Raw genomic sequence first — 27669 nt, forward strand, 5'->3', positions numbered from 1 at the left:
TGCATTTGTGTGTGCGCTGATGTGTGGGGCTTTAATATTATTTATTATATATGTCATACACAAATAGTATTTCGTTTTTTAACTTAACAGATTGAGGACACATAAAGAAACTCAGTTTCAATAAATCAAATGAAATTGATTGTAGTTAATTATTTCTTTCATAATTAATAATATTTGAAACTTGGCTCGAATTGGCATTTTGATGTGCATCTGCAACGGAAAAGAAGTCTAAACGCAATTCCCGATAGATGTTAGATGTTATGGATAACACTTTTTGGCAAGCAAAGGGATATTCACAGGTATTTAAAATTGATGTTAGCTCTTGAACTATTTGGATATAACTCAATCAATTCTAGCATAGTTTAATGTTGACTGGATGCTTGCAATCTTTTAGTTTTTTTTTTTGTTTTTCCCATGAACATCTCAGATAGTGGCAATCAGTAGTGTTGGCGGTGTTTCCCAAGTTTCCGTTGTCATCGTCACCAAAACAAAACCTTTCCAAACGTATAGAAATATTGATAAGGATATATGAGCACACATACAGAGGCACAATCGCGCACACATATATTACATATATACGGAGAGACATACAATTGGTCCGATAAGTATAGTCGCGCGACCGACGCGTGATGCAACTTAATCAAATCGGGTTTGGACTCCACGGCTCTCTCTCGCCCTCTCTCGCTCTCTCTCTCACTCTCTGTCGATTTCTGTGGCGTCAGTGGGGCTGGGTGGTACTATGCCGGCTCAGATAGCCATATCTTGCGTTCGACGGTCGTCCAATCGGCGAGGCAGCCAAACTACACACACCGGGCAGCAGGGAGCGGGATCGGGGCCCTGGGCACTGGGCACGGGGAAAGGGGAACGAGTTCGACCGTTTCTCCGATAATAAAGTAGCTACCGAGCTGACGAGCGTTACTCATTGGGTGTTGTTGACTGTTGCTTAGTGTTGTTGTTGTTGTTGTTGTTGTTGTTTGTTGCGTTTTTGAAAAGGTGATATGAAATGTGCTCTGATAAGTTTTAATCAAGAATATTTTACTCGTATTGCTTTGGTGGAACCGGGGTCTCAGTCTCACGAGTAGCATTTGAAAAGTTGTAGTAGTAAGTCGCCGGTCGGGGATTGCTTCAGCTCGGATCGGTCGGACAGATGCGGGTGTCGTGTCCCGTTTCCCGTGTCCCGTGTCCGGTTTCCTGTGGGCCGTGCCGGGTGATAATCACACCGATTTCCAGTGGGCGTGATCAACAAAGGAAACATTTTCAATGCGAAAATGTATGAACAGTATGGGTAATCGTTATGGAAAATTATTGCGCCGGCGCATGGAAAATCCTTTGGTAAAAATATTTGACCACAAAACGTGACGAGTTTAACCAACAGCCAGGGGGCGCCCGGAATCCCCGAAAGAGTTGTCCGCCCGGCCGTAGCCTCTGTGACACATTTATGCGCTCGCATAAACAAGGTTGACGCCTACGAAATTTGTCGGATGATCCCAAATGCAGCGCGCAAACAAATTACAATTTTAACGCTTCGAGTCAGTAGTTAGCGTGTGTGAATGCCAGATGCCTGGTCTCCGGTCTCCGGTACACGGTCCACGGTCGCCGGTCGCTGGCTCATCATCACCCGAAGACCACATGTGTCTAGTCGAACGCCCCTCATAATGAGCGCAACTGATCTCGAGCTGATCGTGGATCGATCGAGTTATTCCCGAATGGCGTTTGCACGCGTCACAGTGACTCACGTGTTTGGTTAGATGCTTTGCATGGTGAGTATGGACTTAAATCAATGCAGAAAATTAAATGAATGTTTTTGAGTCAACTGCAATTAAATTATTGTTAAGTATATTTCAATACATCATTATTGGAAGTTATGTATTTAACATGTATATGGTCTGCTGATTTCTGTATTCATTTTCTTTAAGTTCGTATATTTGGAATATTCAATGCTATCTTCATTATTTTTAAGTCTACAATTCACCTTTTCCTAATTAAATTATTGAAAAGCTAAGAGCTTTATTTAATAAAACAACAGATCTTTCTTCTAAAGACCACCTGATGGCACATGTTCATTGCCTATGACATTATTTCTTAGCCTGGAATTTCTCGTTCTTTCAGGTCCGCTTTCCTTAATGTTGTATATTTGAATAACCAATTTTATCCTGAAACTGTAGATATATTTGCGTTTGATACCAAACTGAACAGTTGGGTAAAACAAATTAAATTAATTCGCACGTGGCATAGGAATACCAGAACAGCAAACTCAATTATTTCGCATATTTGGAGTCTTATGTATTTTCAATGTAGTCCGAATGATCTTATATTTTCTACATATTAAATAATATCATTCAAATAAATAATATATTTCAAATCAGGTTCTCTATTATTATTATGGATTATATAAATACAAAACATTGGCGAATATGCCCTTGGACTAAGGCAATCCTTTAGCATACGTTCGTACATATAGATATGTACCATAACATGTAGATCCATAACAGAGCTTGGGATTCGAACTGGATCCTCGCTGTTCAGTTGCCCAAATTACGGGGATACCAAGACAACTCATTTACCGGGAACTTCGGGGTATATATTATATACCTTGTATACAAATATATGTAAACATTATATCAAGAAGCAAAATAGGAAACTTATCTAAAGAAATGGTTCATAGCAGGAGCTTTCTCTTATGTTTTGGCTAGATATCTTTGTTGAACTTAGACCATTCGTACGTTGCCTGTATACTCCGAACTTTATGCTAAGAAACTAGGAGTATATAATTACATATTTGAAAGAAAATAAAGAGAAGAATTGTGACGATCACATGAAACCAGCATGACGAACAACGAACCCAAAAGCGCAGCTCCGAGCACAAGTGCGAGTGCTCCGCACATTGCCATGGGGCAGGCAAGGGCGGAGGCGTCTCTTTTATATAGGCACGGGGACGGGCACGGGGCAAGCGGCTGCAGTGCGTATGGGCTTGGGGGTAGGGTTTGAGGCAGACGCGTTATACACGGTCGCTGTCACTGAACAAGTGCTCCATATATACATATACATAAATCCGTATATACGTACGTATACTTAGGGGTATATACGATGTGTTGGCATGTGTAAGTGCTTACAGTAGAGCTGCGCGACCATAGCAAAAACTGCGGTCCCTCGACTTCTACGTATGTACGTATGTATGTATGTATGTCACAGTAGGTATGTGTGGATGTTCGTATGCGGTCGACGGGCAATGACGGCCTTATCACTAGGCCCCTACAGTAACAGCAACAACACTAAAATGTACATTATATGAACAGAAAAAAATATATATATATATTTATATATATATATATATTGAAGAAAGAATAAGCGACGGACCCGCGTCGCCTCTAAAGAATTTGAAAACAAAAGAAATATGTGTATGTATATGTAAAATATAAATATATATAACTATAAGTATGTATACTTCGCACATACATATATACTGGTAATGACTTAAGTCTCGCAACTTCCTGCCAAAGCTTAGCCTGTGGGCGGCCATGTTTGAAAAAAAATATATATTATTTATAATTATACATATGTATATGCATGTATGTAAAGAATATACATACTTGTAATTGTTGTGCAACAGTAATTTTCGAGCAAAAATAATCTGGAGGGTCCCCAGCGGCAGCTAGATGCTGCTCCGTTTTCATTCCGTAAGATCCATGCCAAAACTGAGTCTGAGCCCGGACGAGGAACACGACTTGAACTCTAGGCAAACAGCAACACGTGCAGGTCGATGATGACATATTCTTGTAAAATGCATCGCAAACAGAGGAACCGCATAAAATGCGTTTGTTTAAGAACAATGGAAGAAACCGCGACAACAAATACCGCAAAAAGAAAAAAATAATAAGAAAATAAACCCAAACCGAACCGAAACCAAATCAGGGAAACACAATTTACATGCACACAGGAACAGAGACACATGTTCGTGTACACACTTAAATTAAACACAAAACAAAAAAATTGTAGCGCATAAAAAGGAATTTTGTGAAATTCCGAAAGACAAACAAACAGCAAACAAACAACAACGAGAGACAAGATACAAAGATACATTTCTGCGTACGAGTATTTGTCTTGATTGCCACAAGCACAAGCATAGAGCACTTAATACACAATTTGAGCCAATATCTAGGATCCATGTCGAGGCCAGGCCCTACCCAGACCGCACCTACTATCCGATCCAATGCTGCTCTATTTGGAGGCACCCGACTCGTCATGGGCAGCGCGTGTCTCTGCTAGAGCAGAGCTGAAGTGTACCTGTTGTAGTCTACCTGTTCGTAATGTGTTTAACAGGATATGACCAAGACGTTGACGCGCTGACGAAGAGCTCGTCGAAGACCCAGCACAGACCCAGGGCCAGACATATGTCCATTGTGTACCGAGTTTAATTACCCAACCTAACTTACTTTCACTGCCAAATGGTAGTCGCATGTTTGCCGCATAAAAATTAATGAGTTTGAGCACCGTTTTTCGCTGTTCATTCATAAATGTTGCTCGGGAATTTCCTGCCAACCGATGAATGAATTGTTTTTGGTCCTTTTCAACTTAACTAATTGATTTTTAATGAGGAATTTTCCAAAGGAGGGCAATGCATATAAATGAACGGCACGTGGCAAAAAAAATTGGTGCGATTTTAGAATAGCCGATTCTCTCTAAAAAGTATCGGTATATTCATACTTCGAAACATTAAAAAAAAGGAGCGTATATGTAAGATAACAAATTAAATTGGCTACCCAAAATATATATGTTTTAATAAACATCCTTTTGTATCATAAGTTTATTTTGTAACTAAGATATATATATTTGGTCTGATTCAAATCAAATACTTTTACATTTATTATAATATTTTATATATATTTTTTCTCATCAAAACTAATTAAGAAAAATAGTTTGATTTAGTACAATGCCAACATGAAGTGCTTTTGGGATCTATAGGATAAGTGGTGAGAAGTTTAAAGAATACGGTTCTTTTTTAGGAACATAAACTCGCCTACCAATCGTTATTTTGGCTAAGAATGAAGAAATCTAGAAAAGTTTTGGATACATATGTTATGGAATCTATATGTTGTAATAGAGCGATAGAATAGACCAACGCCCCCGCCTAAGAGAGGTCGGACTTTGGATCAAGTTATTCAACAGACGCTAGGCCGATAAGCTGGTGCGGCATCAGCAAGCGTCCCGGCTGAACCCCAAAGGTTACACCCCTGACTACGAAGCGAATTATCTAAGCATCCTACAGTACTAGGCCAATCCCCTTCTTTGTAAATAGCCCTCAATGCAAATCCCATAGATGATTCAAAACATTGTGACTATACCTTATTTAACAGTCTTTCGCTTGGTAGAGATCAGATGCTACGACTGTTCCATGGCATAATAAAACAAATAAAAAATCAATAAGAAAAATAAAGAAAGTATTGTTTAATTAATATAGATTAAAAGCGTAGAATACACTTACAAATAAACAAACAGACGGACGCGGCAACATCGTCTCGGCTATATTTACTTTTTATGATGTCAGAGATTCTGATATTTCTTAGCTGCTAACTACTTACTATAAGTAAAAATAATAAAAAAAAGCATATTAATTATTTCTGGCTTCCAAATACATATAATCGTATCAGTTTTCCATATAAAACGTAAATTTGTAATTGTTAAAATTGAGGTTTTCTACCACCCAATTAATCTCAAATTTACAAAAGACAAATTTACAAAAGACCCTCAACCCATTAAAAATGGGTATAAGGGTATCTTGTATTTGTGCAAACTCCAAATGTATGTAACAGGCAGAAGGAAGCATCTCCGACCCCATAAAGTATATATATTCTTGATCAGCATCAATAGCCGAGTCGATCTAGCCATGTCCGTCTGTCTGTCCGTCCGTCCGTCCGTCCGTCCGTCCGTATGTATGAACGCAAGGAGCTCAGAACCTATAAGAGCTAGAGACTTGAATTTTAGATGTAGATGCTCCTAGTTCCCGCTCAGATCGAGTTTGTTTCCGATAATCAATAACTTACTCCGTTTCCAAGCAATCGATAAAAATCGATATCGATATCCTGTTTTTTGGGCAATTTTGGTAAATAATAAGAGCTAGAGTCACCAAACTTGACATATAGCTTCTAAAATAGAAAATATATATGCATTTGATGTTGGAAGAAGAGGGTTCAGGGTATCCCCTAGTCGGGAGCTCCCGACTAGAACCTCTTACTTGTTTTTAATTATAGTTTTATTATTATAATTTTTTTTTGGTTTTTTGATTTAATGCAATCTTTCCGTCATCGCCCACTTAAAATAGCATTAAACAAACATTTGGCTAAAAAAACACAATATGCCGAGCTCTGAAAGTAGACGCCCTAATTAGACAGCGCCAGGGACTGAGCGTAATGAAAATATGTATTCAAAATTATATAACTCAACAAAGAAGGAATAACAATAACTATTTTGCTTAACGCTGTCAGCCAAAACAAATTTATGACCATTTTGTTTATTTGCTTTGGCTGGGAACAGGCTCGTTGAAAGAAGCAGAGACAATCCGTAGACCTGAACCTCTTAACCATAACCCGAGCCCGGACGAACAACAAACACAACAATTGGCCGATATGTGAGTGTCGTCCTTTTCTTGTCACGATCAATTTTGATCCTGTCGGCGCATGTTTCCATTTTCTGTTTACGTTTCAACAAATTGCTCGCTTACCTGTGTTAATATTCTACCTGAGTCCGTCAACCTTGGCCAATGGCTGCCCCGGCCCGATGCTCGATTAGCTATGATCAGTTGGTTTGATCGTGGCTTTTCGTCAGTTTTTAATATGACGTCTATTTAAATAGGTTCAAGTGCTGTTTACTTTACCTGTGGGAAAAACTATTCGGCCCGAAATGTGCATCAAATATGTGTCTGAGTGTCCAAGTAATATTGCATAAAAGTTTCTAGGGACCCGGGCTATAGAAGTCCTGGGCAGTGTGTTTGTTTGGATTTGATGATGAGCTCAGGCGCTTGGATTTGATTGTTTGTCTTATAAATTAGCCAAGTAGTTGGGATAATTTGCGGATGTATTTAGTTGAGTTTCAATGGGTGCTGAAATGCTTGTCAACCATATGGAAACCAGATTCCATCTCTGGAAGAAAACATATGATGTATATATTTTGAATATAATTGTACTTTAATTATTTTATGTGAGTTAAAATCATATTTAAAACTACTTTAGCAAAAACTTGAATTTAATAAGAACAAAGCTTTCCGACTAGGATACTATATATATCCCAAAATATCATAGAAGAAGCCTATGCTATTTAAAGGATCAAGCTCAAGCATATTGCCATCCTTTTCATTCATAATAGGAAAGAAGTACTCTATTACACAGTTTCTTATCGAAACATCACACAAGCCGAACAATGAAATTGTTGCAATAAAAAGAGTGTTAAAGACATGTTGTTTCGGGTCATAAAGTGGACCAGATAAAGTACCAATTGTGCACTCACAGCAGCCAGACCGCAGGGCACTTGACTTGAAGCGTTTTAATTGATATTATCAAAAGGCATAAACCAGTAGAACTAATAGCCATCGTACTCCTACCAGATAACGATGCTGATAATAGCGTGCATCTAAAGATCGGGGCACTTAAGGCGCGTCACTGCGAAATAGTATCGGGATATACGATAACCGGGCAAGGACATGGACAATATTTATGGGTAGCATGGGTAAATGTTGTCTCTGCTCGGAATATTAAAAATCCATAAATACATCAGCGTCGATGATATGTGAGATACTTTTTTTGGTGTTGGTTCTAGTCTGTCTAGTTGACACTTGTTTGGGCTCCAGGCGAACCCATTTTGGGCACCATAAATATGTCAAAATAATGCTAAGCCAAGGGCTTAAGTGTGCGCCACACATACTTATGCACATAAATATTACCAGAATATGCATACTCCGAGAGTCTCCTGGGACATACGAATATACGGTATGTACAATATGTACAAAATATATTGCTCGCTTAATTTCAAATGAACCTCATAGAGGTTTTATATGCTGTGGTTATAAAAAAAAGACGAACTCATTATATTTGTGTGTTCCAAGATTGTTTTCGTCTGCATTTTATCGTTTTTCCACTTTTTTGCCATAAACATGGGGCATTTGATATTTTAAAGATGGACTGTTCTACGCTGCGGCCCATTGCCAGTTGCAATTCAAGTGTGAAACACCAACACACACACACACACACGGCGTTATCCTTTAGGGATAGAGCTCACGGGTCTGTAATAAATCACATCATTAGCATCTCGCACTTGTGCTGCCTGACATTTTTCACGGCTCATTTGTGATTTATGCATAATGCTGGGAATTGGCTCTGTCCAAATTTGTTTGTTGACACGCACCTCCTCTCAAGCTTGCCACAGCCAACACAGATTTCAGGACCACCAATCCCCAAACCACACCACACACACACGCACACACACACATACACGCACTGGTAGAATTAGTTGCCTTTAACCCTGACTTGAGAATTTAAGTACTAGTGGCTAGAATTTACATGCAGCTAGTTCTTTTTAAAGGTCATTTACCGTTATTAGCATATGTGCTCAATGCATTTGGTTTATAAGGTACACGAAAAAACAAACGGTAAGTGTCACCTTATCGGGCCAAACAAAGCATGACGTTGCCAGTTGGTTATACAGTGTGGGTGTGTGGGTGTCGAGGGGGGGGGGGGGTGGTGGTGCCCAGCCTAGTGTGAGAATTTCCAGTGCGGCATGTGGGTAACGTTTCTGGACTGTAAAACAGCTGAAAAGACAAGAAAAAGGAGGGATAACCATGACTGCAAAACCAAGAAAGTCTTTCGAAAAGCGTGATCGGAGCAGGTTGTATGAATATCCTTTTCAATTTGCTGTTTTGTCGAGTTTGAAAAGTTTTATATATGGAGAATAATCCTTGTTTGCTTAAATGAAAATAGCGTTGCCAGACTATGCTTTGTACTCTCTGTTGGGCCAACAAGAAGAGTATTTTCATTCGCCTTGATTTCGCGTAATGATTTTTAAAAATTAATTATTATTGTACAATTATTTAAATAAATCCCAGTATAGCCGTATTTTTGGTATAAACATGCTTGAAACGCGTGTTAACAAATTTGTGACGTCTATGCAAGGTTAAGGTTAAAGTTCCATATAAATCACAGGCACATGCAACCCGCGAGCACAGTATTGAAAATGAAATAAGAAAAAAAAACATACAAATGTACATGTTTTGTATTTTTAATAAATTGAAAATTTGTTAATGAGGCAGAACGTGGAAGAAACCAAAAATGAAGCAACAAAATGTACAATGTATAAGAAACAAATACACACACACACGAATTAAGGTTATATAGAAAACGCACATATATGTAATGTAATGTAGTATATAGAGTATATGGAGCCAAGTATTTCAAAGTGTAAACAAAAATCGTACGTCGGCCTCTGGCATGTGTCCCAACCCTAGTGAGAGGCAACGCGATGTCGTCGCCTGCCAACATTGCGATCTGTTCGCGTTATCAGTCTGAAATATTTTGTATAATTTTTCATTACTGTATTTTTTGATTTGTATTATTAATATAAGTATGATTTGAAAATTGCCACAGAGGTTAACTGAAATCAGAGACTCAGCGACTCAGAGACACGTCGTGCCCAACGAGCCGACGACCCACTTGAGAGTCGCCTGCTTTTTAGTTTTGGGCATCGTAAAAATGTTGTCGAAATGTCCAAACAGATCGTTGGTGCCGCCTATTCAAATAACGATAAAAATGCCATTAAAACCTATGGGGCCTCCGGAGATCTTTTACGACTTTGCCTCGTCCTGGTTGAAATATAACAATTTTTTAATCAGCCATTAGAACAGCTCTCAAGTACATGGACGCATTGTCGTCATCCACATCGATTTTATGACTTTTCGACAACATTTTGGCGCGTCGTCTCGGGAATTGGCGAAAGAGACCGGCACAAGTGAAAGACTCTCTAGTCCAAGTGAAGTGCGCGGCTTTTCAAGATTTTCATTTCTTTTTTTTTTATTTTCTCACGGCGCCCTTCGCCCTGGCTCCAGCTCCGGGCATGTCCTTGGCGCAGCGTATGAAATTCAACACGCGTCTCGTACGATACTCTATTTTATGTTTCTGTCTTGATGGGCATGAAAATGTTCCATATACGCATGTTCCTTACATTTTTCAACATTTTCATTTTCGATTCTCGCTCTTGTTCCACAAATTATAACTTTACGCACAATTTGAAAGAGTTGCCATGAAACGCTCCAGTGTTATTAGCCAAATCGATATTAATGGCATACATGACATACATTATTGGGTAAACCTCCGTTAGATGAGGTTACCCTCGGTGAATTCAAAATCTAATCGCATCCAGATCTATTTTTTGCTGGCTAACCATAAGCATTACATATAAGTACTAATGCACCAACATAATATTTAGATGGATAGAAAATAAAGGACAGAACTAGACATTAATTCACGATTATAATGTCAGATGACATATATGAGTCTTATATTTATCCTATGTTAATTGAATACGTATTGTTTCTTTTTCTTGGCTCGGTTAACAGAATCCATTTGAAAACAAATGTCAAGAAGTGTGACTTATGATCAATTTGTTAAAGATATATTTCTTAAATACAGGCAAAACAGAGTACAGAACAGAGTGTAATATTTTAAAAACAATAAATGTAAACAAATTAAAAATTCTTTGGAATTAAAAGAAATTGAAGCATTTCAAATATCTAATTTGCTTGGTTTCTAATCAAACAGCCCTTCCTTTTCCTCCATCCGCTAGTGGGTGGTGTGTGATGGGTCTGAGCGATATATCTGACCTATCCTTACCAATCGTCTGTTATTTGTCTGTCGATTCGGATTCGGGAACTTCTGCCAATCTGCAGAAATATCAAAATGCCCAAGACAAAACACTAATAAAGTCGTTAAAAACAAATAAACAAATTTGTCACTCAAAAATTGGTGATATATCATTATTTTATACTTACTTCTATCACGCCTGATTCTCAATGGAAATGACTCTAAGCTCCCACAACAAAGACTTACCTCTTTGCATACCTCTTCGCCGTGATCATTTCTTTAATGTACATATATCTTGTATAAAATACATACATAAATATATCAATCAATAATGCATATAAATTTCATTTATAAAGTAGAAAAATTGTATTATTTACGTTCTTAAATCTGTTCGTGAATTTATAATTTTTAAAATGTTTAACTTATACGATGCGAGTTGTTTGTATACATACATATGTATGTATGTATGTATATACACTGTATATATATAAATATATATATATGTAGAACAGTACTTTACGCTGGCAACAGCCAACCACAACAACGACATTAAGAGCAACAGCAACAACAACAACAACAATCGAGCTGCACTTAAACAGCACAATAACAAATTTGCCTTAGCAGGCCCGGCTTTGGTCTGCCTCCCTCGTGCGTTGTGTTGCGTTTGAGAGGCGTTGCTTAAAACGGTTGCCTGAGCAAGAGGGAGATAGCTAAAGTAAATGACAAAGAGCCGTACGGTACGACGAATGTGCGATAAGGTCGGTTGCCTGCTGTCGGCAGCAGCAGGCAATATTGTTGCAGTCAAACCAACAACAATAGCGATATTCGAAGAGAGTGCGAACGAAAACAGAGAGGCAAAACGAACACCGAAGTGAGCTCCACACAGAGAGAGAGAGAGCGCGAGTGTTAATGTGAGCGCCAACTGTAGTTTATGATTGCTGTTTTTTTTATTGCGGCTGCTGCTGCTATTGATGTCGCGCGCAGGCGTTAGAAGCTGTACACAGAAAACAGAAACATGCATAATGATTATGATTATAATATAACGGCATGTAGAGCAAAGGCAAAGTGCAAAGCACAAAATGTAATTGTATGAATGGAGGCAAACAAGTGTGGAAGAGAACCAAAAGGAGAGAGAGTTTGGGATGTTGGGATTTGCTTTTGTGCTTATTCCATCTACATACGTATGCATGTATTTGAATTTGTGTAGTGGCGTTTTAAAAACATTTTTTTGTATGATTTTTGTTCGTTTCGAAATTAAGCGTGTGCTGAGCTCAGTTTGTATGAAAAACGCGCCGGAATCGGACACGTACGTTAATTAGCGCGGATCATTTATAAATTCTAGGCGGGTGCGCTTGCCTGAAAAAGTTTGAACTAACTGAAAAAGCTTCAGCTTTGCTTGTGTACACTGTACAGTGTGTATTGGCTAACATGACCAAGACTAACAAAGCAAAGGACAAGGACAAGAGCAGTGCAATGCCGCGTGTGCCCAGCAATTTGTTGGCGAGTGCTGCCAAAATGAAGATCACCAAAGCATTGGTCAATGCCAAAAAGCAAGCAGTGCAAAAAGGAGCGGGCGGCGACAAGGCAACAGGATCAAATGCAGCAGCAGCAGCAGCAACAGCCACAACCACAGCCATAGCCACAGCCACAGCATACGGTCAAACGCAACAGGCGTTCGCTGTGAAAGAGACGACAATAGCGGCGCAGGAGAACGGCGACAGCGACAGCAGCGACGCGCATAAGCAGCAGCAACAACAACAAGCAGCGACGTCGACGTCGCCGTTGTCGCCGCTTGCCACAGCGAATTTATCGTCGACATTTGAGTCGAAGGCTCAGACATCAGTTGCCAGCGAAACAGCGAAGCAAGCGGTTACCAGCGCAGCAACACCAACAGCAGCAGAAATAACGGCAACAGCAACAGCAACAGCAACAACAACAACATCAACATCAACAAACATCGCAAATACTTATGTTTATGCTGAGAACAGCGTAAGGCAGCAGCCCAACAGTTGTGACGTCACTAGCAAAGTTGTGGCAGACGAAGCGGCTAATAACAATCAAGATAAAGTCGAGCCCAGAAGCGAGAGCAAAACGAAGATAGAGACAGCAGCAACAGCAGCAACAACGACAACAACAATAACAGCAAGCGATAAATATTACAAAATAGTTGATAAGTGTAAAAGTGAGATAAGTGATGAAAACACAACAACAACATCAACAACAGCAACAATTTTGCCGGTAGTAGTGATAAATAATAATCAGCTAAGCGACGCGAGTGAAAGTGTTGACAACAAAATCAAAAGTGAAACAAACGAGCAAGAACAAACAGCAGCGGCAACGGCACCAGCAACAGTAACAACAGCATCAGCAACATCCGAATTGCCGTTACATTATCGCGGCCTAAACAACTCGGTGATTATAGCCAACTATGCGCATCAGCAGCAGCAGCAACATCAGCAACATCAGCAGCAACAGCAGCAGCAACAGGCAGAGCAAGAACAAATCTACGAGCAGCAACACTTTTTACAGCAGCAGCTTTTAAATCAACAGCAACAGGAGCAGCAGCAGCAGCAACAACAACACGCCAGCTGGTTGGCCTACAACAATTGCGCCTACGACTTAACCAGCAACAGCGCAGCAGCAGCAGCAGCAGCAGCGGCGGCAGCAACACAGCAGGAGAAGAGTGAATTTTATGCCTTGGCTGCCTCGCAGCAATTGTTGGCGCATTTTCCCTATCACCAAACGCATTTGTACGAACAGCAGCAGCAGCAGCAGCACAGCGCCAGCAGCACGGATTCCATAATGCGCAACAACTTTACGCTGTACAGCGTTTATGGTGGAGGCGGAGGAGGAGGCGGCGGCGGCGGCGGCGGTGGTGTCACGCCCACCACACACGAGCAACATCAGCTGCAGCAACATGTTGCCGCTGTGGCAGCAGCAGCCGCCAATTCGGTAATTGTCCACACAACACACACAACACCCAACATTGATGAGGTCATACAGGATACGCTGAAGGATGAGTGCTTCGACGATAATCACAGCTCCAGTTATCACATGCTGACCGCCGTCTCCGATCTGCAGGTGCTTAAGGAGGCCAATGCAGCCATTTACTCCATGACGCACGATCAGTTGCTGCAGCAGCAACAGCAGCAGCAGCAGCAGCAGCATCTGCATCAACATCAGCATCAGCATCAACACCATCATCATCATCATCTGACGCAGCAGCTGCAGCATCATCATTCCCATACGCAGCAGCATCACAACAACTCGGCCAGTTCGGTGGGCGGCGACTCGCCCTCGCCCTCCCACACGCTCGCCGCACATGCCAGCGATGTGGCAACGCTGCAAAGCTTCACACAGCTAACAAGCGCGCCGCCCAGCAGCGGGCTGCATCGCGACAGCTACGGCAGCCTCTCGCCGGATCACGGCAGCTATTTCAGTTCACCGCTCAGTCCGGTGCTGCAGACCAGGTAAGTCCCTGCACAGTTCACAGTTACCATAGCCCCCACCCTGCCCTCTAAAACCTATGTCGAAATTAGCTCATTATTAGGTGTCGCCTCGCACGTGCCTTTCGGCAAAAAACGCAGCGCCGCTTCGACGACTCGCACAGCCAAAAGTCATGATCAACAACTGTTGTTGTTGTTCTTGTTGTCGTTGTTGTTGCTGTTGCTGTTGTCGTCGGTTTCTGATTCATATTATTATTTTTTGTTTGTTTTATTTTATTTTTTTGCCGTTCCGACTTTGATTTTGTGTTACGTTTCTTTATACTCGTCATAAGTAATAATAACAGCAGCACAAATGTCACAATTGTTGCACTTGTTGTTTGCCTGCCTCCCCCAATACCAATAGCAATACCAACACCAATACCAATACCAACACCAATACTAATACCAATACCAATACCAATACCAACACCAATGCATATGTGTATAGCTATAGCCAAAGACGACTTCTAATACATTCGCTTATGGCATTCTCAGGTGGTTTGCATTCTATGTACATACATATATAGTACATATATTTATATACTCATATGTGTGCATATGTATTTAGAAATATGCATTCCGTTGGGCCGGCGAAAAATCTGTTCCATGTTGCATCTTTCACTGGGGGCGTCTCGCACCCAGTTGCCTGCTTTAAGTGACTTTGGAATGTTTTTCTACATTTGTTTTTGTACAGTTGTTTTGGTTTTTTGTCATGCACATTTTCGCTTTGCTACGCAGAACTCTTGAACCGAATGCACACACACATACACACATACACACTTACACACATGCAATTAGTGGGGCAGGTTAAAGCTATAGTATTATATCCATCTAACTACTCGACTGAATACTAATGGAACACTTTAAATCCCTTTATGGAATGACAAATACGAAAATGTAAAATAAATACATTTGTTGCGTATTTTAAAGTATATTTTATTCTGAATACCGCATTTTGAATATATTCATGCAATGTTAAAGACTTGAAGTATTTGAGTCGAGATCTGCTAAAAATCTACTTTCTGCAATAATAAATTTAATTTGTTACGTCTCTTTAAATTTCAATTCAATAACATAAAACTATTAATAACAACTTTTATTTAAATATAACAAAGCACGAGATTAAGCAAAAAACTTGATTTAAATTTGATTTAAATGAAATGTTATTAAAATTTTAAAAATGTAATCTTCTTACAAACAAAGTTATTCCAAGTTTCTAACCTTGGTTTTATCACTTACAAAATTTCTAATCAAAGTTACTCAAGAAATTTTACACACTTCGGTTATCGACAGATTATTTCTTTAAAAGGAATATATAGGAAATACAGTGGTAGTTCGATAAGTTGTTCGCCTTGGTTTCAGAGTTGACTGAAAATTGCGAAAAATTCTTATTTCTAGATACTATATTCTTAAATATTACAATCCCATAGGCGAAGAAAACTTATTACCAAAATGACGATTGCTGTTTTTCGACAAATCCAGGAATGAAAGTTATAAATTTTCAGCGATTACTTTGCTCCTGATCAAAATGCACGACTCAAAATTAGACAGTTTTTTAACGTAGCTTTAAAACAGTTTTTCGAGTAACACAATTTTTCAGTACAAAAGTGAATAAAATCCAGCTTATTATTCAGTTTTCCTTTTAAGACATTTTGAGCGAGAAACTGAGAGTAACTGAGAAACTTGGAAACTTCTCATAAAACGATCAAACTGATGAACCATATGCCTTCTGAAAAAGTCAAATACTCTCGGAAGGTATCAAAGTAAAAAAATGTAAATAAAAGAAATATAAAAAATGAATGAAAATAAGCTAAATATTTTCATAATATGTTCGTTTCTAAAGGAATGCATCTCCGAAATATAGTTTTAAAGCTTTTACTTCAAAGTTCTTAATCGTACGACATTCTCTTAAAATTCTCTCAATGTTAGATCATCGCTTAAGGTAACTTTTCAAGTTATACAACACTGACATTTCATGCCCTGTTGAAGAATGCCCCAGCTAAGCGTTGGCTAATTATAGAATTGTCTTTTTAAATGCCCACCTTAAGCACGATCAGAATAAACAATTTTCACAAAAAACGTTTTACTTGCATGTATTTAAATACAATTCGCTTACAATTTCGCACTGCGGATTTTGAGAGACGCGCCTTTCCAGCCATTCAGAGCTTCCTCCCAAAACGAAAAGAAAAAAAAAAGTCCAAAGGCAAGCAAAATATTGTAAACGTTCGCTCCGATTTCATAAACAAAAACAAAAACATGCAATGTGTTAATTGCGGGTATTACTGACTTTGGGGCAGCTTGGGCAGTTTGAGTCGATCTGCTGACTCATGAGACTGCCCCCAAGTTGCACACACACATTCATCTTTTTTCCCCTTGTGCGTGTGTGCGTGTGTCTCTGTCTCTCGACTGAATCATAAATTGGGGGTGGTGAAAAACACACATGTTGGACTTTTGCCTGGTTGACTAACTGAGCCGGCGCGAAGGCCCACAGAATGTGGCCAAAAAAAGAGTTGGTAGTCATGCTGGTTAAGCTGCTGCTGGCAGCAACACGTGGCCAACATTTTAGGGCCGCGCACGTGCCACAAACGCCAAATGTGGCATATGCCAAAGGGGGGCATGACCCGCATTAGGCGGCAAACAAACAACAGTTCGAAAAGAAAACCTGCGCTCAGCAAATGCAACAGAAATGCAATGAAAGCGCATTTTTCCAACTTGTTCTGCATATTCGGTTGCAAACTGTGTCTGGTTGTCGGGAGGATCCCGCCGTGCCCACTGAGTGTAGCACCTCCATGAGCTCTGGTCTCCGAACGCAATGGGACTTGGACTTGGACTGGGTAATTCAAAGCCGGCTTATGACATAGAAAACTGTAACGAAATGACACAGCTTCAAACAAAAAATAAAAATAAAAAAAAAAAACGTCAGTTGGCTCAACTTCACAGGGTTGTCGCTGCGACTGAGTCAGCAGACGGCGCTCCGCTCTGCTCTGCGGTGTCTACCCTGACGACGAGCCTCTAATATTCGGGCGGGTGAAAAACTCCCTGGACCCGCACAATTTGCTGTATTTATTTGTTCTCGGTTTCCCAATATTTTTGCATTTTAGTTTTTATTTTTGGCCAGTTTTAATTGGAAAACGTGTTTTGCATACACACAATTACACCAAAGCAGCCATAACAATATGTACACGGCAATATATCCACAGGTAGGAACCTATGTGTGTGTGTATATATATGGCTAACTACTACTATGTACTCGTATACATATCAAATTTTACACAGATTGTCAATAAAGCTGGGTTTATGCTTTTGAGTGAAGGCGAGGTATACAAAATAAATTGCCTACTTCTGGTTTCAAGACTGAAGCCCTGTTTAGGCTGTATTTATTTCTCATTTATTCAGAGCTCAAAGTAGGAAGCTTAAGAATGCCGACTAGAGTATAATTTTTTGGGGCTGGGTGTCTTGAGTGATCGACTGTCGACTGTGCAATACTCTGTTCACGGCTTAAAGGGTGGAGGAGACTATTCTTAAACCTGAGGTTGGTCCTGAATGTGTAGATTAAAACCTTCAAACGTTTGAAGATATATTCTGCTGCTAAGTTAGCATAGTCCAGCCTATTCATTTGTTGGTTGTTTAACGATTACAAATTGAATTCTTTGACTTTCTTAAACAGACTATTATAATAACTTGGACTTACTTACATAATAAACATACGAGAGCTAAGTAAACTTAGAACTAATAATAATTAGTATACCGCTTTCTGCTGAGGCCATTGCCTACTTACGAGTCGGAAAAGATTAAATCGATAGGCTTACAATGAGATTCACTATCTAACGTGGCAGATATTATTAAAACTGTGTCTAATTGTTATTTATTGTTATGCCTATTATGAGTATAGGATTAAGAGGGGTTGGTTAGACAAGGGTTGGTCCATTGTGGTTGGTCTACTGCTTTGATCAATCATCTGTTTTCCCAGATACCAAAGAAATGATAGGGGGAGAGAGAGAGAGAGAGAGAGAGAGAAAGCGAGAGAGTGAGTGAGAGAGAGAGAGAGAGAGAGAGAGAGAGAGAGAGAGAGAGAGAGAGAGAGAGAGAGCGAGAAAGAGAAAGAGAGAGAGAGAGAACTCTTAGCAGACTGGGACAATTTAAATTTTGTATTATAGTTTCTCAACTCATCGATTAGATTCAATCACATTTGTATGTATATCAGAGGTGTATCTATTTGCGTCGCTGTTCTGTAGCGATTCTCGTATAAATATCTCTCACCTGCACCGGGCACTGGGTTATAGTCCCTTTTACCCAGTTTCTCTCTGCCAAATCTTCATATTTGCTATAATCTGGTACTCACTCTCTAGGTTCTAAGCGCTCTGCTCTGGGCCGGACAGGCCGGACGCAGTGCGGCTGGGTGACGAGCGCGCGAATGTGACTTTTGCTTAGTTTCGCATGCAGAAACCAGAAGAAGATACGAGATACGGTCGCTCACATATTCCACATGGAAAACAAGAAGTCTGCGCGAAATACTCACCTGCAACAAACAGCCACAACAAATAGCAGCAGCAACAGCAACAGCAACAGCAGCAACAATTAACCGAACACCGATAAAATAATATCGTGCATTTTTATTGTCTTGGCACTTCCTATGTACCGAGAACGCGACATCTCGAGCTACATATATACGTATGTATGTAGGTAGTATATGGGCAATTGTAATTGTTATATTCCGAGATTTGTCATGCTTTTTATTTAGTTATTGCAATTGTTGCTGTTGCTGTTGTCGTTGTTGTTGTTGTTGTTGTCTTTGTTGTGCGCTATCAGTGCGCGTGTGTATCTAGTAATAATTGGGAGCGACTAGAATGACTTGGATACACTTATGCATATAGAGTCTTCTGAATTTTTAGAGTGAATTTTTCTTGGAAAGATTTATCTGGCTTTCGGGAGAGGCAAATAAGTTATTCATAATATCTAAGGATTATGAGGGTAAAGGCCTTACAAACTGCATTAGAATTTGTTTAAATCAACTTTACATATATATATGCTCAGGATCCCCATTAACAGTCCAGATCGGTTAACTAGAAGGTTGTCTGAGCACCAATAGCTCAAAAAAAAAGAGAATGTTGGGAGTATAGAAATCTGCTTTGGTATGAGAAATCTAGACCAAACTAACTATTTACAGGGAATATTATTTTTCAAGCTGTTCTCCATATTTGACTAGTAGCATTAACATTAAATTCTTGTGCTAAAAGTCCTGTCGTGTTAACTACAAACCAATTTTCATTTAGATTAACCCCAAGCTTTTAATTAATGTTCTTTTCTGCTAGCTTAGGCTAAAACTAAAAACTTAGGGTCACAAAAGAAGTACATAAAACAAGTATTTAGTACTTGGTTTAAGATAAGTCGAATTTACATTGGTTTTATCATCGCTTGGGCACGATTATGGTTCGGTTAACATTTTTAGTGAATTTCTTCAAACCTTTCAGAATATATTGTAAGTCTGCAATATTGTGTCTTTAAGCGTATTGAATATTCGACATTCCGAAAACCATAAATTATATATCGAATTAGAGTGAAAGGATATTGGAGCTGGTTTGCCGGCAGCTGATCTGATGTGAGCTAAATATGTGTTTATTATTTGGAAGTGTTTTCTGTGTTGTTTGCTGTCAAATATTGTAGCCGTTCTTCTTCTTCTTCTGTTGTTGATGTTTTTGCACGATTATGTACACCTCAATATGTGAAGTAATTGTATGTAAGTGTGTCTGCTGATATTTGAATGCATGAGTTGCCAACTGACAGCGCATCTTAAGATTTTTTGCTCAGACTATTTGCTGGCCAGAGCTGCGGCAGCAACAACCAGCAAACAACAACAGCAACAACAACATCGGGAAGCAGCGACGTTGGCAGCGCGAAAAGCGTCAACTGCAACTGGCATAAAACTAAACCCGACTCAAGTCATTATGCAAACGCGCGTGCCCCGTTTCGGTTGTTGTATCGTCTGACCAGTTGAGAGTATTTTGGCTTTGAAAATATTAAAAAATAAAATTAATAAAAATATGCATGCAGTATATGCATAAATATATATTTCAGTTACTTCGTGCTCCTGCGTGCGTGTGTGTGTTCCTGTGCCAATCAAAAAAATTATATTTTGTATTTTAGTTCACAATTCAAAAGGGCCGTAAAAGACAATAGAGAATTTTATTTATTGATTTTCAATTGTTTTAATGTGCAACCTAAACAATACTTAATACGTACTAATATCTTGGCCAACTGTTGCATGTGTGTTTGTGTTTGTGTTTGTGTTCGTGTTGACCTCGTTTAAGATCCCTTAAGCTTTCTCTCCGTATCCATCTCCATCTCCATGTCCAGCTGCATTTCCTGCTGCTTGTAACTGCCACACTTCTGCCAGAACAACTTCCGATCTTTGTGCCGCAGGGACTTTAACTGGCGACAAGACACAACAGAAATTTGTCCAGTTCGCAGTTTTGCCTGGTTCATTGCTTTGTTTATGCTACAATAAGCCAAAAAAAAAAAAAACAATAATAATAATAAGAGGCGACACATGCGGCCAAGTGTAGCGAAAATATTTGCACAGGCTACCGTTCGAGCAGCTTCGTAGGGAATTCGAGTCGTATAAACAAGAGCTGCAACACTTTTATTTTTAATTAAAACTTTTATGGGTAAGCCCATGCACACATATATACACACACACACACATAGCTCCTTATAAACATGCCAAAAGTGGACGCTGGTGGTCTAGCAAAAACACCAACAACCACAACAACAACAACAGCAATCACATCAACAACATCAACAACAACAACAACAGGACAGCTCTGTTATGTAAACAATGCAACGCAATGTTAATAGCAGATTTGTTTTACAAAAACCGCGAAGTGTCTTAACATTAACAGAGCTCTAACAGCTGATTGAGGCGCAGCTGCTGTTCGAATCGCGCACAAATGCTAAGCGAGCGATTTTAAACGCGCCCAAAGTAGAAGCAAAATCACAATTTCAAAAAATAAAAAAACAATTAAAATCTAATTTTATAAATTCTTAAACATGTTTTTCTCCAACTACAATAATATGTATTTGAAGAACTATTGCTATAGGTAAATGACAGAAAATGTTTTCGACTTAACAATATGTTTATTTAACAACAATATTATTTATATTTTAATGTTTCTCTCATTTTTGTTAACAGCTCTGTCTATGCAAGTCCTTTGCTCGCATCGGCCGCCAATGGCATGCAGTATGGTATGCAAGCAATTTCCTCGCCCACCCACACACACGCCCAGCTGCAGCAGCAACATCACCAAAACCAGCAGCAGCAACATCAGCAACAGCAGCAGCAGCAGCAGCAACAACATCATCAGCATCACAATTCCACCAGCAGCAGTCCTGGCCCAGTGGGTCTGCACCACACGAGCGGCTCGGCGGTTGGGCACAGCTCGCTGCTGGACGACGGCTACGGATCGCCCAAAAGCAGCCACAGCGGCAACGGCGGAGGTGGCACCTTGCCCGCCTTTCAGCGCATTGCGCCGGCCAGCGGCGGTGCCGGCTATGGCAACGGCGTGGCCAATGGCTCTGGCAGCGGCGCCGAACGGGCTTCTGGCTACGCATCGCTGGCCAATTACCGCACACACGTAAGTCAATGCAGGATGCCCTGCGTCTGTCCAACTCTGAGTATTTAATGCTCAGCTCTGCTCTGCTTTCTCTCTCTGTGCTTGCAGGCCGATGGTTGGAGTGGTCATTACGAACCAATTAGCTACGCGCCCAATGCCACCGGTCAGGGGGGGCAATTGGGTGGCAGCGGTGCAGCGGCTACCAATGTGATATGCAATCGACGCGCCGTTGCTGCCGCAGCTGCGGCCGCAGCCGCTGTCGATGGTGCCGCCAACGCCGTTGATCCTGCCCGCTTCCTGGCCAACGCCGCTCATCTGTCTGCTTCGGCATCGCTAACAGCAAGTAAGTGTGGCATCCACATATACATACATACATATATATATATAGACAAATCCTAGTCTAGCTTAGCATCTCAATAAACCACATTTTTCGGCCGTGTGGCCACAGAGCTGGTCCTTAGGTAGAATTTCACACTCAAACAGTTGTTCAGGCTGCCCACAAAATAGTCCATCTATTTGCGTAGCCTGTGTAAATCCAATTTGGAAACACAAAATTGTTGCCAACTGGCCGCGTTTTCGGGATCAAACAGCAAAACAGACAGAATACTTAACGTTCGCTGCCAGTCTTTTATTTAACTGCATCTTTATATATACAATGGAACAGGACTAAAAGCGATCCAGCTAAATTTAAAGAATTAATGCAGAACTATCAGAATTTCAACAAAATTGTTTTATTTGAGTTTAGATTTTAATTTCCATAAAGTATGCAAGAGTTCTTATTACATTTTTTAATTGATCAAAATGTTACTTAACTTTCCCAAAAATTAATATAAACAAAATTCATTTTATTAAAGAAAACAAAATGTTTGTTGTGAGTTTTTAACATGGAAATGAAAATTTAACTGAGATGAAGTTTCTTAAGCTATTGTGGCATATTTTCCAAAGTTCTATTTTTTTTGATAATAGATTTCGATTGTCATAAAAAGCAAATATATTGCCATAAAACTATGACCCGAAAGCATTTTGTGCTTTTAGAAATGAATTATAGATTTATAATTTATGTTTAAGCTTGACACAATAATTTATATATATATATATAAATAATAGATATATATAAATAAATAAGATAACAATATCGCATTAGTTAATGTAAATTTTAATATTTTCAAGTATTTTCTATATACACATACATATCTCAAGTATAACGTATAATAAATTCAATTAATTTTTTATCAACTCTTGAAAAAAAAAAACAACAAACACACAAAAAACAGTATAATTAAAAAAGAAAACAATAAATACTAATTTTCTAAATAAATAAAATGCAATTCAAATGTTTGCCACACACATATACACACACATCTATGCAACGACAAAATAATTACATGCCAAAGAAAAATAATAATAATAATAATAATACTCCTAAACACTCGAACAACAAAATTGAAACAAATCAAATATCAATACAAATTTCGATTTTTCTATACTTGAATTTCCAAAGCATTACTCGATGCCGATTTTTTCACTGAGGGGCGAGAATGTGTCAATTGTGGTGCGATTTCAACCCCATTATGGCGACGCGATAACACGGGACACTATTTATGCAATGCTTGCGGCCTGTATCATAAAATGAACGGCATGAATCGACCTTTAATTAAACAGCCTAGAAGATTGGTAAATGTCAACAGCAACAGCAACAATTACAACAAAACACAAAGTCAAAAACAACAACAACAACAACTACACGTATTACTAACCAAAATCAAAATCAAAATCTAAATCAAAATCAAAGCAAAGTTTTGATTATTTGCTTTTGTGTGGAACAAAATTTTTGAGTACTCTTAAAGAGAAAAGATCTTAAATAATGGGCTCGAAGAACTTATAGAAATCCGCCAGCCAGACTGCAGCTTTGCGTGCAAGAACGTTCTCGCTTCTATCATTGAACAAAATCTGAACCCTTAAATATGGAACCAAGAAATGCATAAAGAGAAAATTAATTGAATTTATTATATTAGTCAAGCGCAAATTAGTTTTGTATGCCTGAAAAACAAAAAACAACAACAAAAACAAAACAAAAAAAAAAAAAAAAACCCAAACTAAAACCTAAAACAAACCGCTTTTCTTCATTACAACAAATTCTAATTGCATTATTACAGTGGCCGCTGAATCAGGCGGGGATTTCTATAAGACCTTCCCATTTAACGTGACCACCGGTAGCCGCAGTAAGGGCTCCACAAATGCCAACAGCGCTGCCGGTTCCGGCGCAGGCTCAACGTCAGCGACGACGTCGTCAGTGACTTCAACGGCGCTCGACGAGCACGTTAGTCGCGCCAATTCGAGACGCTTGGTAGGTCGTCCATTAATTACGAATAGCCAAACCAAACCAAACCAAACCAAACCAAATCAAATCAAACCAAAAGAAACCAAACCAAACCAAACCAAACCAAACCAAAACAAACTGCAAGCCAAACCAACCAACTAAAAACTCCCAATCAGATATATAATCAATACCAAATAACTAAAACTAACACTACCCAAAACTCCCATTCTTTCTTTCTGGCATAACTAATTCTTTATGATGTTGTACTCTTATTTTAAATCATTTCAAAGAGACCAAAAACCCAGCTTAACAGCGATAATTTTCATAATTCTTCCATAATTCAATCAATATATCGTAGATTTTTTATTTATCATTTATTTAATTAGAAGTTTACGACTTTGTGCTACAAATTCAAGTCTTAACTTGCTTTAAATTCTTTCTTTAAAGGTTCGAATTTGAAAGAAAATATCCTAATTTTATTTTACACAAAAGCTTAAAAGTTAAAATAGAGATCTGTCCAGTTTTATATATGAATATGTAAATTGTCAGGATATGTGCATAGTCTTTCTTTCCTTTAAAGTATTCCGTATTTCTATTATACCCAATAGTTAACTTCATACAAATGTATTTTTTGGTATACCCCAAACATTTATTAAAAGACATTGTATTGCCTGTACAAAGTTCCTTCAGCATGCGTTGATCTTGTCACACTTGCCCAAAACAATACTTATTATTCTTAGATTCTTTTTCCAACTTTTCTAAGGACTTTGTTGCATGTTATTTTGTCCAAGAAATGCATTTCCTTTTAGTTTTTGTGTAGAACTAACATAGTTCTTAAAAATCGAATATTGTTTGGTTTAGTTTAGGCCAAAAAAAAAAATATTGTTCCACATGAAAAGCAAAAGGTGCTATGCACCCGTAAAATTGATTAAACGCACACTGACACACTTACACGTACACCTACACATACACACACATACTAATCGGCTGCTATTCTTGAACAACCTTCACAGAGCGCCTCCAGACGTGCTGGCATGTCCTGCTCCAACTGCCAGACGAGCTACACATCACTGTGGCGCCGCAATCCAGGTGGCGAGCCCGTCTGCAATGCCTGCGGCCTCTACTACAAGCTGCACAATGTGGTGCGCCCGCTGACCATGAAGAAGGACACCATACAGGTGAGTTATTTTTGTTGTTGCAACGAGAGAGCGCTTTGGTTAATCCCTGGCTGAATTTCCCAATAGAAACGCAAACGCAAACCGAAGGGCACCAAGAGCGAAAAGTCCAAGAAGATGAGAACCACGCAGGCGGCTGGATTGGTGGCCAACAACAATGCCAATGCCAATGCCTGCCACAATGTGGGCATGCAGCTGGAGGGGCATGGTCAGCAAATGGATGTCAATGATGGTGGGTTCCAAGCTGTAAATTGCAATTCGAATTCACTTTTCCACCTGCCTCTCTCTCTATCTTTCCTTTTGTGTTGCACGCATGCCTAATTTGTGATGTCTGCTTTCTCTCTCTCTCTCCCCCCGTCTCTTAACCCATCAGAAATGAAACCACTTGCATATATGTCATACGCATCGCAGCAACAGCTTCAGCAGCAACAACTAAACACTGAGCAACATTCATCAGCGGCCAGCTCGCCGCAAAGCATGGCATCCTCCTCATTATCACCCAATGCAACATCTCAACAGCAGCAACAGCAACAGCAACAGCAGCAACAGCAGCACCAGCAGCTATGCGCTGGCCTGGACATGTCGCCCACATCCTCTTATCAAATGTCGCCTATTAACATGCAACAGCAGCAGCAGCAACAGCAGCAGCAGCAATCATGCAGCATGCAACATTCACCTAGCACGCCCACATCAGCCATGTCACAGTCCATTTATTCCACGCCATCGCCTACGCAGCTTCATAGCAACAACAACAATAGCAGCAACAACAACAACAACACATTGTTCAATCATAACAACAACAACAACAATAGCAATGAGAATAACAAACAAATTATACAGAAATATCTGCAAGCTCAGCAATTGAGCAACAACAGCAGCAGCAGCGATCAACAATTATTGGCACAGCATCAACTTATGCACCTGATGCCGAACTCCATTACGGCAGCAGCAGCTGCAGCAGCGGCAGCGGCGGCGGCGGCGGCAGCAATCAGCACAGCGATCAAATCGGAGGCGGTCACCAACACGACCAACACCAGCAACAGCAACAGCATCAGCAGCAAGCAATTAGCTGCCACAACATCAGCAACAACACCGACCGCGGCATCGAACACACTATCCTCTCTGAGTCACAACAGCAGCAACATTATCAGCCTGCAAAGTGCCTATCAACAGCAGGCGCTTGGTCAGACGGAGATGCCCTTGTGTAAATCGGCACTGAGCGGTCGCAGCTCATCGCCCTATTATATAGATCATCTAGCCGAGGAGGAGCAGACGGCCATTATTAAACTGGAGCAGTTGGATCACCAGCAGCAACAGCAGCAGCAACAGCAACAGCAGCATCAACATCAACAGCAGCATCAGCAACACGATGAAATGTTGCTCAGTCGCTCAACTTCCATCGATGAGCACTATGAGCTAGCCGCCTATCATCGACAGCAGCAACAGCAACAGCAGCAGCAGCAGCAGCAGCTACAGCAACACACACTGCAGCAACATGTTGCACTCAGTCAGCATGAGCAGCAGATTGCCAGCTATGCGCTACACGCAGCCGCACAGCAGCAACTGCACGAATTTGGACGCAAATATGGCGTTGAGCGCGAGACAATTGTCAAAATGGAATAATGCCAGCCGATTCTGAACAGACACGCATTGTCATGACCAAAGATATTGTTGTTATACACATAAATCTCACAGCTCCAAAGAAATTGAAATCCATTTTTAGCCTAGGCATTCGAATTGCGTTTATCAAAAGTTCTCAAAGAACTTGCAACAGCAACACGCACACACCACACAGACACACACACATACACACTCGTTTTGTATATACATTTAAGCAAATTTATGTGACATTTCCATAAGCTATAGAAAAACCCCCACTACTCGAGTTTTGTTATTTTAAAATTTAGTTTAATTGTTTAGAAAAATGTCCCTGCAGCATAAAACATACTTGTTGTTGGATTTTTGTTGTTATACCCAATACTATATTTTCTATTATGAATATGAATAGCACACTTGAGATTTCTTACCATCAAATTCCACTTAGTTTTTAAGTTATCTTTATTCATCAGCAATAATGAAAATATCAAATAAAACAATAATCTCATGCAATTTTAGTTAATAATTTATACATTTTACATACAGAAATACTATATGTATGTATATATATTTAATGCCAAATTAAGTTTTAGTTTCGTACAACTTTTTACTTCATTTTGCAATATTAATATTATTATTTTT

The 27669-nt window shown here is 39.7% G+C and overlaps 1 protein-coding gene across 5 annotated transcripts; it reads left to right on the top strand.

The window, feature by feature from the left end:
* The first annotated feature begins 1110 nt into the window (after window positions 1-1110).
* LOC115770686 (box A-binding factor) lies at window positions 1111-27669 on the top strand. 5 transcript variants are annotated; one of them, XM_030716076.1, is made up of 7 exons: window positions 1111-1760; window positions 21516-21957; window positions 22045-22279; window positions 24093-24283; window positions 25270-25434; window positions 25501-25663; window positions 25805-27669. In XM_030716076.1, exons 2-7 carry the CDS (start codon window positions 21559-21561, stop codon window positions 27052-27054), a joined length of 2403 nt encoding a protein of 800 aa, XP_030571936.1. In that variant the 5' UTR covers window positions 1111-1760; window positions 21516-21558; the 3' UTR covers window positions 27055-27669. The 5 variants fall into 5 exon arrangements, with proteins under 5 accessions (XP_030571936.1, XP_030571933.1, XP_030571932.1 ...); XM_030716073.1 differs by lacking the exons at window positions 1111-1760; window positions 24093-24283 and adding exons at window positions 12189-14311; window positions 23438-23610; XM_030716072.1 differs by lacking the exon at window positions 1111-1760 and adding an exon at window positions 12189-14311.

The sequence above is a fragment of the Drosophila novamexicana genome, unplaced genomic scaffold (assembly GCF_003285875.2).
Source record: "Drosophila novamexicana strain 15010-1031.04,08,12 unplaced genomic scaffold, DnovRS2.1 tig00004560-arrow-pilon, whole genome shotgun sequence".
NCBI classification, from domain to species: domain Eukaryota; kingdom Metazoa; phylum Arthropoda; class Insecta; order Diptera; family Drosophilidae; genus Drosophila; species Drosophila novamexicana.

Bases quoted from the DNA above. Each gene is read 5' to 3' on its own strand.
- LOC115770686 (XM_030716072.1), top strand. From the start codon at position 12,270: ATGACCAAGACTAACAAAGCAAAGGACAAGGACAAGAGCAGTGCAATG. The intron at 21,958-22,044 runs GTAAGTCAATGC...CTGTGCTTGCAG, and splicing joins TGGCCAATTACCGCACACAC to GCCGATGGTTGGAGTGGTCA. The intron at 25,664-25,804 runs GTGGGTTCCAAG...TTAACCCATCAG, and splicing joins GCAAATGGATGTCAATGATG to AAATGAAACCACTTGCATAT.